This window comes from Mauremys reevesii, linkage group 5 (assembly GCF_016161935.1).
Source record: "Mauremys reevesii isolate NIE-2019 linkage group 5, ASM1616193v1, whole genome shotgun sequence".
NCBI classification, from domain to species: domain Eukaryota; kingdom Metazoa; phylum Chordata; order Testudines; family Geoemydidae; genus Mauremys; species Mauremys reevesii.
In genome coordinates this window covers 39,402,170-39,416,500 of record NC_052627.1, presented here as the reverse complement: position 1 = coordinate 39,416,500, position 14,331 = coordinate 39,402,170, and the positions used below count along the sequence as shown (strand labels likewise).

Sequence of the window (14,331 nt, the reverse complement as noted above, 5' to 3'; positions counted from 1 at the left end):
ACCTATAATAACTTACTTTCCATTAACATTTGTTAAGTTGCTTTCAATAATATTATAAACAGGCACAGGAGAACCATAAAGACTAAATTAGTTCAAACAAAAAAGGCACCTTAGAGACTAAAATTTATTTGAGCTTAAGCATTCGTGGGCAACAGCCCACTTCATCAGATGCTTAAAATTATGCTTACTAAAAACAGTAGGTGTGGAACCAGAAATTAATGAACGAAAATTTGTGTGGTAGATATTAGGCTTAATTGGTAGAAAAAAAATTAGGTGAGCTATTCCATCTGCCATTCGCTTTATCCTTACCAAAAAAAAAATAAGAGAGACTTGGGGAGGGTGGGGACAAACAGAGGCTACTGGAATGAGCTTCACCATCACGGATATCACCCCCACCATCTCCCTTCTTCATCCCTATCCTAAGGAAAGCTCTGACCAGATCAGGGCAGACACAGGGATCCAGATGACATGGCCATCCCTACCAGCTCCAGCTGAGTCCCCAAACATCTGAAATGAAATGAGATCAGTATAACAGCAGCAGTTGTTCCTGACCATCTCAATTAACTTCTCTTTTCCTCAAAAGGACAATTATGATCTTTAATACCATCTAAGAGACTGTCAGACAAGGGTTTATTTTTCCTGGTAACTCTCCCCAACTAAAGGGAAAAGGGACAAGAAAGGTTGTTAAAATGAAAAGCCTTACCTAACACTTTATATGTCCAATGCTTTAAACTGTTTTTCCTCCTTCTCTATCTGTAATAAAAAGTTAAAAGGGATTGTAATGGTTGCTTTGCCACAGTATTGGACAAGCTGAGGTCTCTGTATATGAAACTTTAGACCTTGTTTAATCCTGGACAGTGACGAAGTTATGTTAACACTTTTGACCTATTTATTTCATCTAAAGTCATACAACAGGTGACATTATCCCCATTTTACACATGGGATATAGAGGCACAGAGATTAAAGCCAAAATTGCCAGAAGCATCAACTAATTTGGGTACTCAATCTGGGAAGCCCTGGGCCTGGTTTTTCAGTGTACTGAGGGCTTGGCTACACTTACAAGTTGCAGCGCTGGTGGAGGCTTTCCAGCGCTGCAATTAACACCCCGTCCACACTTGCAGGGCTGCAGCGCGCAACTGGCTGCAGCAGCGCTGGCTGAAAAACAAATCCGGGGGGGGGGTAGGGGTAGAAGCTGAGCGCACTGACACCTCTCAGCTGTGGAGCACTGGACACTCACCCTGTCCTTACCTCCATCCAGGGAATCCCCAGAATTCTGTTCAGCCACTCAGTGCCAGTGCACATCAGTTTGCACTCTACTGCTCCTGAGGTGACCCGACCCGAATGCCTTTAAAAATAAAAAATCTCCCTCCTCCTTCCTGTTTGCTGCAGCAGTGGTGTTATCAGTTAAGTTCAGTAGTACAGGTTACTAACCACCATGGCCACGCAGGCAAACGCAGCCCAGCATGGGCACAGTGGTGCAGGACCTCACCAGTGTTGTGGGTGGGAGCAGCGTTCAGTTGCACCGCAGCTGCGCTCGAATCGTAGAATTTTGAGCAGAGCATATAGGAATAGGGATGAGGATAGGGCGGACGGGACGCAAGGCGCAAATGGGCATGCAGTCAAAAAGCTGGAGAGTGCTGCTTACAAAGAAGAGAGAGGAGATCCGCAGATCCGGATCCGCCCGTTTTACTTGCGGTTTTGCAACATTGGGGGACAATGGACTGGGGGTGAGGGGGGTAACGATGGACGGGGAGCAGGGCTGGGAGAGGAGGGAGGAGGGGGGGAGGAGAGAGGGAAGAGGGGGAGGAGTGGATGGAGGGAGAAGGGGAAATGATTCCTGGGAGCAGCAGCCACAGTGAGAGGCTCCAGCAGGGAGAAGCCAGTCCAGGCAGCAGCAAGCAGCAGCAGAGCAGCAGGACAGCAGAGGAGGACAGGCAGAGGGAGCGGTGTTTCTGGGTGGGGCTTTTCTTTTTGGGAAGGGTGGGGGTTGGATGCATGCATGCATGTGGATGGATGGCATGGAGATGTGGATGTGGTCTATCACGTCGCGGTAATCTTTCTCATGCTATCTCAGCAAAGACCAATAAGATAGCAAAGAGCCGCCTGCGCAGGGCGTGGCCACTCAGCCAGGGTGTGTCCAGCCGGTGTGTCGTCCCACTCCGCGCGGTGTGGCGGACATTCTGCACACAGGCACCGGGGACGCATTCTCCCGGGCGACAGCCTAAAATCTTCAGCGCTGTTCCCCCGCTGTTGCTCTAGGACTGAAACATAGAAACATCTTTAAGGATGCATCTTCAAAAGTTGGGGACTCTTTTAGTGAGAGAGAAGAGAGGAGATAAGAGATAGATAGATAGATCTCTACCTCTAGCATCCAGATTACCCCCCTAGCTCCTCTCCTCTCAGCAGCCTCCACACTCCTCTCCTCACTCCCCACAGCTTCACCTCACTCTCCTTTTCTGTTGCTTGTGTTTTGTTTTGAGTGAGAGATGAGAACTTGCAATGTGAGAAGTGAGATCTGGGTGATTCAGTACAATTCATAGTGGTGTTAAATGTTGTACTGTGTGATGTTGTCTTGTGTGTGTGTGTGTGTTCTGTGACTGGACTGATTGCTTGAACAATCAAAAAGAGGAAAAAAAGAAAAAAAAAAAGGAAAAAAGAGGAAGAGGACATGCTGGAAAAGAAAAACTGAGAAAGAAAGACAAGGAGTGAGAGAGAGAGAAGAGAAAAAGCGTGAAAGCAAGAGCAAGCAGTGGAGAAAAGGAAAAGAGAGCAGCCGGCAAGGGAGGCTGGAGCATCCGCGGATGCGCTCACTACCTGCTGCACCGTTGCCCTGCAACCAGTGCAGCAAGCCCCACAACCCCCTGTCCCCCGCCCCCCCGGCCCCAGTGCCTTGCTTTGTGCTCAGCCAGCAGCCCCCACCACCAGCCTCACCCACCAGCCCACCTCAAGCCCCCCCTCAAACACCTGACCACCCCCAACCTCACCTGATACCCCCATCACCCCTCACCCTACCCATTGCACCCAAACCCCATCACCATGCATTATCATTACAGCACATGCAGACATAGTGCATATAACTGTGACTGTACAGTTCACCAACCACCCCTTGCCCTCTTGTGTACCCTTGCCCTTGTTGTCTCTTGAAGTGTTGTGTGTCTGTCTTTTTGTCAAGGAAGTTTTTTCTTTTTTTTCTTTTCAATTTTATTAGATAAAACAGTCTTTACAATAGCAGTAAAGAGAGAACACAATAATCCTATAAAAGAAAGAATAACATCCCATATAATGCAGATCACTCATATGGATAGAATTTCAAGGCAGCAAACATTACCAACCCATCAAATGCCTCAAGGCAGCCAAGGCATCCTTCATCAGCCTCAAATTCTTCCCTGAAGCCCTGCTGTCTGGCTCTCTCCTGCTCTCCTCTTCCCTCTCTCTATATGCCCTCAGGAATGTTTCAGCCTGGTCTTCTTGACACTGAATGGTTCACCCAGCACCCGCTTCAACTCTTCAACTAGCTTCCCTCCCAAAGTCTACGCTTCCACATCTCTTGCCATGTGCAAGCAACGCCCAAAAGCATACACACATTCCAGCTCAAACATCAGTCATTCTGCACTCCATCAGCCTGTAGTCCGCCCGGTCTTTGCTCCAACAAAAGCTCACTGTATAAGGTATCTGCAAAGGCCCCTGTACTTGCAGTCACATAACTGGGTCCCCAACAATGGGCATTCTTCTGGGGCTAGAATCATCTTCTGTGATCTGCTTCCTGTCTGGGTGCAAGATGCTGCATATCTTCCTGAAGGCCAGCCTGTTCGAAAGATCAACTGCTCATGCACCTTCAGGCCAGCCTGTCTGACCTTTCAATGCAAGGCTGTGACCAACGAATGCATGAGAACCATAGACAGAGATGCCAGGAAACCACCAGAATAGGAATATCCAGGGGCCAGGGAAAGAATATGCGCCTGCCAACCCATTTCCACAGTTACCAAACAATCAGTCACGGCCATCCCAGCAGTCCCCGACACACCCAGCTCCACACCCAGCGCCAGCAGGATTTATCAATTGCCTTGCAACCAAACTTTTGCCTCAAACTGATCCATCGTCACTTCCCACGGTCTCCTGGCACCCCTCCTTGCGCCACATGCTGACTTTGCAATTCAGGGCAGCCACCAGCACCCCGTTTGCGCACCTTCTTCTCTGGCAGTCCAGCAGCACTCTTGGGCTTCCTGATTTTCGGTCAGACGAAGTTCCAGTCCCACTGTCATCATCCCAGACTTCCATGACGCAGCACAAGTTCATCATCCACTGCTCATCATCCCAGAGCGCCATGTTCACTCAGTGCTTGTTGTGCTTGCTTGTTTCCGAGCCCAAAGCGGCGTTCGGACACTGGCATCCATATTGATAAAGCATTCGCTCACCTGACTGTCACTTTGGATCCAACAATATATCCGGACTGCCTGACAGCACTCTCTGCTGAGCTCAAAGCCAAATCCTCAGCAGCCTGTAGCTGGTGACAACACAGTGCTGAGAGATCACAGTCAGGGCCAGAGCAGAACGCTGCGCCACAGAAATCGCGAGAGAAATGAGAGAGTAACAGAAGCATGCCTCACAATGGCAATATGACAAGCCGGAATCCACTGCAGAAGCACGAACCACGCCAAAACGAAGCGCCAACCAATGCCCACCCACGCACCTTCCTTTCCCAGCGGAGCCTGCGCAAGCGCCACCTGCAAAGTGCTGTGTGTTCACAACTGCAAATGCCACTCTGCAGCGCTGCAAGGCGCTGCCTGCAGCGGCTGCAAGTGTGCAGCGTGTAGCTGCCAGCTAGCTGTCAGCCTTAGCATTTTATACGTTCAGAGTAAAGCTCACTGACCTTAGCAGGAGTTGGAGCATTCACTTCTGATACATATCAGTCCTCAGGATTCGGTACCCAGAAAATAAGGAACTAACTGTGGTTGCCTGGGAACATTTTGGCTTAGGACACACGCCCAGCACCACATAGGAACTCTGTGGTAGAAGCAGGGATAAAACCCACTTCTTTGCGGAGGTATTCAACTGCTTGAAGCACAGAACTACCTTTTCTCTTCCTACTGGACCCCTGCCTCATTTTCCACACTTTCCAACTTTCACAATTAATGAGACAGGGGTCCTACAGATCCCTTATTTACTGCTCCCAAAGCGCAGTCCATCCTTTTCACTGAATGAGGCAGGAATCCGGTGGAAAAAACAGTATGTGACCATGTAATGAAATACTGTGTCATAATGCATACACAGAAGATGTCACACTAAAGGTTACACAGGGAACCTAACTTTGGCATTTCCTAACTTCTGAGTGCTTGGCTTTACAAACCTAAATGTTTTTAGCATAGTATTTCTGAAATAGCTTCCTGAATTTTAAAAATGTAAATGAAAAAAAAAATGACATCCTGTGCAGGCATCCTGAACACCCCACATGGGCCACCAGCAGGGTTAGGAACTTTAAATCTATACCAGTCCTCTGCCACCTGAATTAATGAAGTATCTTCTATGTGTACCTGCCATTAGAGTGGGATGGAAACATACTTTACCAGTGGGTTCCTCACCTGTTTGCTAGACAGCAAAAGAAAGTTGAGACTAAGGAAAAATGGGTTCCTTTCCAGGTCCTGTAGGGGAGTGTGCTTTAGTGGTTACAGACCCTTCCACCCTGTCCCTCTCCTTCTCCTTTTCTGCTCCTACCGACCTTACTCCCCAATTTTCCCCTGTGACTATCCCTCCCGGCTCCGCCATGCCTGACTCCTGCTCTGCTACAGTCCCTGCCACTCCGATTCTCCCCCTACTCAGTTCTCTCCCTTTTGTTACTATCCCCCTCTGCTCCTGTCACTTCCCTTTCCAGCACCTGTCACTGAACTCCACCTCCTGCCAGCTTCTACCCCCGTCTGTCCTCCATCCCTCACCTTTCTACAGTCAAGTCAAGCCAACTCCTCCTCCTCACTAACCACACATGCAGTAGGGAAGTCATTGGGCACACAGGAAAAAAAAAAGTTTCCCTGTTCTCCCTCCACCAGAACAATTGCAAAGTCCTATTCAGCCACTGCAGCCCTGGAATGGATCATGTTCAACCACTCTATAGGGAAGGCACATGTGCAGTCCAGTTGGCATGTAGAAGCTGTGAGGGGCTGGAGCATGCTTCAGAGAATTTAGCTGTCAATCTCTAACAAGTCTCTACTGAACATATACAGATTTTTCAAAGGCCTATAACTAGGCCACATGCAAACATTTCTGTAACAGAAGGGCAAACAGGCATCCCACCCTGACACATTTCAAGTCCTTGTTCCACAGAATGGAGTTGTGAACAAAGCAGATGGGAATTTTCAGCCCTAACAGTTTAACTTTGGCAAAGTTATATGCAACTGCAAACAATATCTTAAAATAGAAAACGCTGGCCACACTTAACTATAGGTGTCACTAAAATACCACATACCACCAAAAATAATCAGACTAATAAAAGCCCACTTATACTTCAGAGAGACCAGGTAACTTTCTCAACATTTTAAACCATCTTTAAATAGGCTCTTCTATATCTTTTTGATTGTAACTAAAACTCCAGATCCTTACTAAAATATCCTGCCTGGCTAAAATTTGGTGCAGCTTTTCAGCATACAAACCTTTTTTTTTTTTTTTGGAACAGTTGTTACTGTATACAAAAATAGGTGGTGTCATTTATTAAGTGCTTTTATTTACTCTAATCCCTATGAGAATATATCATAATGGGTCAAAAAAGGATAAAACTGACAAGCAGATGCTTGTACCATAACAAAATGAAGACTTTCAGGGTGTTCTTGATATAATCATGAATGGACATTTCCTATCCCCTAGCCACAGTTTTCATAACACTGTAATTAATCCTTTGAAATTAAATGTCACTAAAGCCAATGGAAGAATCTTGATAAATTAATTTCTTCATTGGGATCCAATGTGGTTGCTAGTGAAAAAAAACAAAACAGATGTATTCACTGCAGTTGGATCGAATGCCATTTAACCCTCTCAAGTGTATTCAAAGTTACCTTAAAGATAGGATCAGACTCCAATCCCTTGCAAGGACATGATTACAACAATGTCTGGATCTTAAAGAACAAAAATGCTTCTAAACTTTAGAGTTTTTTTTGAAAGCTGGAAAGTAATAAACAAATCCCAAAAGGTCAAGACTGGCAAGCAGATGTTCCTAGTTTAAGGTGGTAGTACTCTGCACATAAAAGGTTCCAGATGCATAACAGATTGGAATAAGTATTAGGGGCAGAGGATACTCTCTCTTTTTAAATGTGCTATTGTCCGTTTCACAAACTTAAATCTTATTTCAGCAGTTTTAGATTTTTAAGTTTTCACTTGACTGTGTACATGAGGTTCCTGTTATTCTTGTTTATAATGATATAACTATGGAGAGAGACAAGAACCCCATCGCCACAGAATACGCCTTTTAACTCCTACATACAGGCTGAGAAAAAGCCAACCAATCCTAGTCCATGTTCAAAGAGCTAGTATATCTACAGAGCTCTCTGCACTGTGGCTGGTCCATGGAACTCTCACCACCTGCACTATGACTGGCCAAAGACTGTTCTTCCATTGGTGCATTTACTGGACTTACATCAACATAAATTGAAGTTATAGTCACAAAATGATGACAAAGGCCTTCCTACAAGCCTCAAATTCCTACAAATGTCTTTCACCCACCAGTACCTTCACATAAAGTACCAAAAAGACACATCCTAAGTTTCCACAAGTACTAGAACCTTTGGAAAATCTCTAGCAATCACTGTAGAAATACATACATTGTGTTAGCACCCCTTGTAGGCCACATATCTCAGTTATACATAACCAGGCTGTGCTAATGGTATACTATTTCATGGAGAGACATTCTGAAAACATTTTCCTTTTTTTTTTTCCCCTCAAACAATTTAACAGTACATATAACATTTCAGCAAATTTATTACAAGTGACAGCATATGTGAGCAAAAGTGATGGCTAGATTTACAGAGAACAATTTGCAGTCGACTGATGTTTTAAAATTCTTTTGATGCAGCATGTTTAACTGTCCCAGGCGGCTAGCCCATGTAATTGTCAAATCCTTCACATACTGCACAAATAGAACTTTGAAGATCATACTTTACAAGTAACTTCCTGAACAGACAGACATGACAAGAACTAAGCAGCTATACTAAAACAGGCTGCAGAAATAAGAAAGGTGGCATTAAACATTTGACAATATTTGAAATTGAGAACTTTGTTTGGTTCTGTCTTCAAGAATGGGAAGCGCTCAAATTAGCTAAATATGTTAGATAAAAGACTCACCTGATAGCCAATTATGGATGAGTGCAATTATCACCCCTCTCCTGTGAAAATGCTCCTATCAAGAGACTGGATGGCCATCAGTAATGGGATACAAAGCTTTTCCTCTCAGAATACAAGTGTAGTGTGGCCCAGGCCAGGAGTGATCAGAAGTTACCAAATGGTGGCATTTTTATAGCCTATCTGGAAAGAGTATATCCTCACTTCAGTTTCTCATGAACGGAGGTCACCTCCACAAAGCTCTAATGAGCTGCATATGTTGTCAGTCAAGGACAGACCAAATATGGATAATGTACTACCTTGTCACATGGAGACACAGTCTCTCTGTTCTGTATCAGTGCTGACACAACAGGGCACACAGCCCTAGTGTACCTCTGAAGTACAGAAAACTGCCCAGGATGACATTCAAGAATCCATATTTCCTGAGAGTCAACATCATCAGTTAACAAGGAGCAAGTTGTTTGTCAATATGTAATGGGACTTTCATTGGCATCAATGGGAGCAGTGTGCATCCAAAGGCAGTTAAAGCCTTAAGAGCGATTGACAGACATTTATTGCTTTCCCATCTTAAGCAGTTTTCCCAACTCCGCCATGCTGAACTAAAGCAAGACATCTCAGTTCTCCTTTAAGAGTTATTTTTAGGTTAGAGTGCAGTATCGAGGATTCAATGCTCCTTTCATATTTGATGCCAGAATACTTGTTCTTCAATTGAAGAGAAGGAGTGTGTGAGGAAGAAGAATCAGAGGAAGAAAGCACTGGGTTAACATCACTTTCCTCCTCACCTTTACAGAAGCTGTTTTCAGTAGCATGGGGGTGCCATCTGTAATGCTGAGCATGTACAATATTCACTACTAAAACAACACAGGATGAGCACAATATAATTGGGAAAAATAAGAACCATTCTAAGGTTGTGGCACACAACCATTAAGCAGTCTGGGCTTGTTCCAGATGCAATCCGCTACAAGCATCACTGATGTTCAAATGAGCTACTGATATTCTAGAAAATCAAAGATTCAAGGACCCCAACTCTACCAACTTCTACTTCGAGTCACTCCTCAGCTTTGCAGATGTGACACAGGTAGAAGTACAATGTATATAATGGAGAGATTTATTCACCCATCACCAATTGTCATTTACAGTTACTAAAATCAGAGTCTGGTAAACTGTCCAAATTACAGAGTGGGTGGGTGGGTGTGTGTGTGTGTGTAAAATATATTAAGCAAAACAATGATGGAGATTTCATCCATAATGACAATAGGAACCTCTGTTCCTTTACAAACAAAGGAAAGCTGAATTGTCTAAGCAGAAAACCAACAAATTAGAAACTTTAAAGGCAAGTTGAAGAATGAATAAAACCTGCATTTAAATAAAACCAAATAATTCTAGAAAATATTAGGAAAGATGTTTATCAAAAACAACACTGAAAGAAATTTCATTATTCACCACTTTACAGGGCATTCATTTAAAAGTTCAGTAGATAAGCAGTACAAGAGTCCTAGGGCCAAATTCTAGTCCCAATGAAATCCATAGCAAAATCCCCTGGACTTCAGTGGGGCCAGGATTTGTTCATATGCTTCAAGTACTGTACAAATGATTTACAGAGCTGGCTTTTCTAAAACCAAATACCACACAGTTACAATAAAGGTGAATCACTTTCTCTTTTGAAGTTGTATTCTGAAGCTGATTTTCTGTAAGACATTCTCATCCCCACATCACTTACTATTCAAAGCTTAAACACAATTTTTCAGTCACTGAGCATTGTTTGTGCAGGTGGAGTTTATCCAGATTTCTCTGGAAGCACTTTTCCTCTTTATGGCTTTCTCCCTTTCCCCAAATATTACCTCCATTGGGGCTGTTTCATTATTCATACTGCATTTATTTTGTAATAAAACTTGGCTTTCTCTAGTCATGAATAAGACAGTTAACAGGCAATGGGCAAGATTCTCTACTTTAAAACAATGCATGTCTACGTAAACAGAAGTTCTAGATCAAATATGGATGACTGCCACTTTTTGCTTTCCATGAAGCATTACAAGTGACAACATAAAATTGTTTCTGGTTTTTTCAGTCCAAACATCAAAGATAAAAATGTTTTAAATATATTTGACAAGTCAAAAATAAAACTACTACAAAACTACTCCCAGGAATGACTGGGGAAATTTAAAACAAATAGAAAAAAAAATAGAGCTCTATTTATTCAATATTACTCCTCTGTTTAGTTAGTTATGAATATAGGGGAGGAAGAAATAAATGCTATTATAGACACGCCATTTTTCCTTCCATAAATACAATGCAAGTCTGTATTATCATCATGATACCTCCACAAAAGGGAAGGGAAGGATTTGTTCAGCATTTATAGGGAAGCGTTAAAGAAAAAAGCTGAAAGATTTTTTATTCTTTTCTAAGTTGGAAAAGATCAGAGCAAGTAACTCCTCTTCAAATCCTATTCACAGCTTGGGGAACTAAACCCTTCTGATGTTCCCAGTCTGCTCTGACCTCCTTCCTGGTGAATGAAAGCTGCCAGGAGGCTTTTTAGCTCATTGACATCAGGTGCTGGATCCCACCTGCCAAGTAAGGTGATGTGCCAGATGTGGGCAGGCAAAGTATCTGGAACTGCTTGCAGAAAGCACAATCAATTAAAAAAGTCTCCGGAATGACTCATCTCGGTGGAAACAAGACTAAAAAAAGATATGGAGAAGAGGAGACATAGGACCAGAGGGAGAACTAATGACTGAAATGTAATCAGCGTGGTGGGAAGCCTCCCCTGTGGGTACCTCCGCGGCCCCCTCTGAATCCACCCCTTTCGCCCCGGAAATTAGTTCTATTCCTCTCTCTCCCTCTCTCTCCCCGTCCAGCTGAAGTCCCGCCTCTTCCTCCTCCCCTAGGAGCTCCACCTCCTCGGTCCGACTTGGATTTTGGAGGTGGTGACTTAGGTCGAAGTCGCTCAATCTCTTCTGTACAACCAGTCAGATGGGAATTTGGAGCAGTGAAGTAGGAGGCATAGGTTTCTGCATTAAAGTTACTGTTTGTGAGGGTGGGTCCCACAGTCAGCCAGCCTAAAGAAAAAATAGAAGATAAAAAGTTAGCAAGAGCAGCAAACTGAATTTTATGCTTTAAGGACATAAAAACTCATTTTTTCTTAACATCTTCATGTGGATGTTGGCTAAAGCTATGAGTTGATAGCAGTGTTTTCTGAAAAACAGTTTTGTTAGGTCTATACAAAGCAGCCAACAATGAACCCTTCTAAAAAAAGAAGTCTGCATGGGAAAGTTGCCAACTTGTGGAAATGTGAGCATTTCAGTTTGAAATTTACACTGGGTTGAGTGACAAGGCAGGTGAGGTAATATCTTTTATTAGACCAAGTTCTACTAGTGAGAGAGACAAGCTTTTGAGATCCAGAGAGCACTTCTCTTTCATCAACAGAAATTTGATCCAATAAAAGATATTACCTCACCCACGTTGTGTCTCTCCTATCCTGGGACAAATACAGCTGCAGCAACACTGCAAACAACTTGGTTGAGCAGGCATGTATGTGAATGAGTAGTCATTAAGTTGAGTAATTTATGTAAGAATGAAAATACCACTCAGGGAAAATGAAGTTAACAGAAAGATATTCAGGTTTAAGTGTGTGCTGTACCTCATGACACTATATCAGTGGTCCAGTATTTTACCCACTGAAGAGAATTCCTGGAAATTGAACTTCCAGTTATATCACTTACTAATGAGAAAGACAGGGTTTAGTGGACTGAGTGCTAGCAACAAGTAAATTAAAATCCAGGCTCTAATACTAACTTCCTGACCTTTGCCAGGGTCAACTAAAACTTTGCATCACTCCCCCCAGGCTTCCAACTTTGAAATAAGGAATAAAAATACTGGGTTAGGTTTACATCCATCAGTGTTGTGAGGATTTGTTAGTAGTTTGCAAAGCATTCTGAAGATGAAAAATGCTACTTAAGTGCTAATCATCACTGGTGAGCAAAAGTGTGCTCTGCCAACTTTTGCCACTGCCTGAACTAACAAAAGAGAGGGGCAACTGTTATTCTACTGAGCTAGCCATATTGTAATTAAGCATACAATACAGTTCCAAAGAACATGAGGGCTTGTCACTAGCTTAAAATACAGAAGCAGCCCAGTAGGTGAATATAACATGAGATTAACAAAGTTATGTGAATTTCTGCAGTACAGTCAAAAGAAGCCTCAAGGGTGAAATGTTCTCTCTCCCTCAAAGACATGTAACAAATGAAATTAAGACCGAGAACACCATCTAGAGAACAGTGGAAGGTTGACCAGATATAACAGAAGCTGGTTAGTTATATATGTAACATGTTACTGAAGAAGCCAGACTACACTTTTGGAGTGTAAATGTTTGCAGTTATTGTATTATTCTCCTTCCCGTCCCAAATGCACTAATTTTGTTTTTATAATATAAGCAAGCCTTAGAGCGCTTACAAATCACAAGGCATAACATGTCTGCATAGTGTAATGCACTTCCCTAGTTTAGTTAAAATTAGTTACTCCCAATTTACTGCAACACATTGTTTTAATAAGAAAGCTACTTAAAGAGACCATAGCAATTGAGATTGCAGCTTTGGAAGTTCCCTCGCAAATATGCATTTTCTTTTTAATAAATGTGTTACTACCCTGAACATGTTGTTTAATATCCAAAGCTCAGACTAATGGGATACACAATCTTAGCAGTGACTAACCAGGGGATGACATTCAGTGAGAGTAACAGCCGGAGTCAACTGATTTTAACTATCTTAAGAATGATTTTTTAAAACCAAATAAAGTTAGATTGCCAAAATCCACTTCGTATCAGGCCCTATAAGGTTAAAATAGCATCTACTAGTATTGCAAAGCTTGGTAACAAGTGTGCATGAGAATGAATTCTATTCTAAGTCAATATGTTTTTCTCAGTGAAACTGCATTTCATACAGGAAAGCGATGAAGGGAAGGGCCCATGACAGAAGAAATGTGCAACACTTTAGACTTAAAGTAACCTCAAAAGGTCTGATGCATGCACTGGTAATTTCTAGACTAGGCACACAGTGGATGTTGTCATTTTAGACTTGGAGCCAATACAGGGACATGTCAAATTGCTGGCAATGCCATTCAAGCTCACATGGCTATTCAAGGTAAAATAGTTTTCAGGAAAGAAGCCACACATAGGTCATGATTCTGACAAGGTGTAAAAGGCCATCATAGCAATCAAAGTATTTTATCTGACATTAGCTCAGCAATAATGAGGAAGAAAATTTAGAGCTGACGAGGACGTCTGATGTATGATAAAAGAAAGGCATTTCTCTCCCTCTAAAAGCAATGGCTGCCACAGACTTTCCAGATTCGGCTGCTTTTTAGCGATTGCTTGGTGATGTGGGAGGAAATCTGTTCTTAATTTACTTGAAATCTATCACCTGATCTGGGACACATCTGTCTAAAAAGCTCTTTAGGATATTCACACAGATTAGAATTTATAACCATCAGTGAGTGTTATTTTCTGCCTTGCACATAATAAAAGACATTCACTTTCCAAAGCTGCTATGGAGTCTGCTCTATTTCTTTTTTAAATGAAGTCTGACAACAGAGGAACGACATATCAAAATGGCTTTAAAACAGTATAACATGTTTTGGTTTTCCAACTGAGAGCCTGAACAGTTTAAGCACAGACGCATTATACTAAACAGTTAGTACAAAAAAGGCTTGTAAACCTGGAGTTATGACATTTTGTTCATTTTTAAAAAGTAGACAAATATCTGTACATTTATAAAAGACAACTTACTAGTAAGCAGTGCTAAGCTGGATTCTTGGTCTGTCGCTGTACCCCTCACTGGTAGCCACATGAGCAGCAGCAGAAGTTATAACCCTAGAAACAGAATAACCTCCATACACCACTCCAGCAAGGGAGGGGAAGGTACATCCCTTTGTTTGTGTGTATACTGTTCCATCTATAGATACACACCCCAATCTGCTTGCAAGTGCCTCTCCTATTCTGATCAGTAGGGGCGGGGGGGA

At 42.9% G+C, this 14,331-nt stretch overlaps 1 protein-coding gene across 1 annotated transcript in view; it reads right to left on the bottom strand.

Moving 5' to 3' along the window:
• Positions 1–9,709: 9,709 nt before the first annotated feature.
• METTL14 (methyltransferase like 14) overlaps positions 9,710–14,331 on the bottom strand; it is a 39,932-nt gene continuing 35,310 nt past the window's right edge. The window contains exon 11 of the mRNA XM_039542397.1: positions 9,710–11,375. Within this exon, the coding sequence (XP_039398331.1) occupies positions 11,062–11,375 (314 nt within the window). The 3' untranslated portion in view covers positions 9,710–11,061. The remainder of the gene's footprint in view (positions 11,376–14,331) is intronic.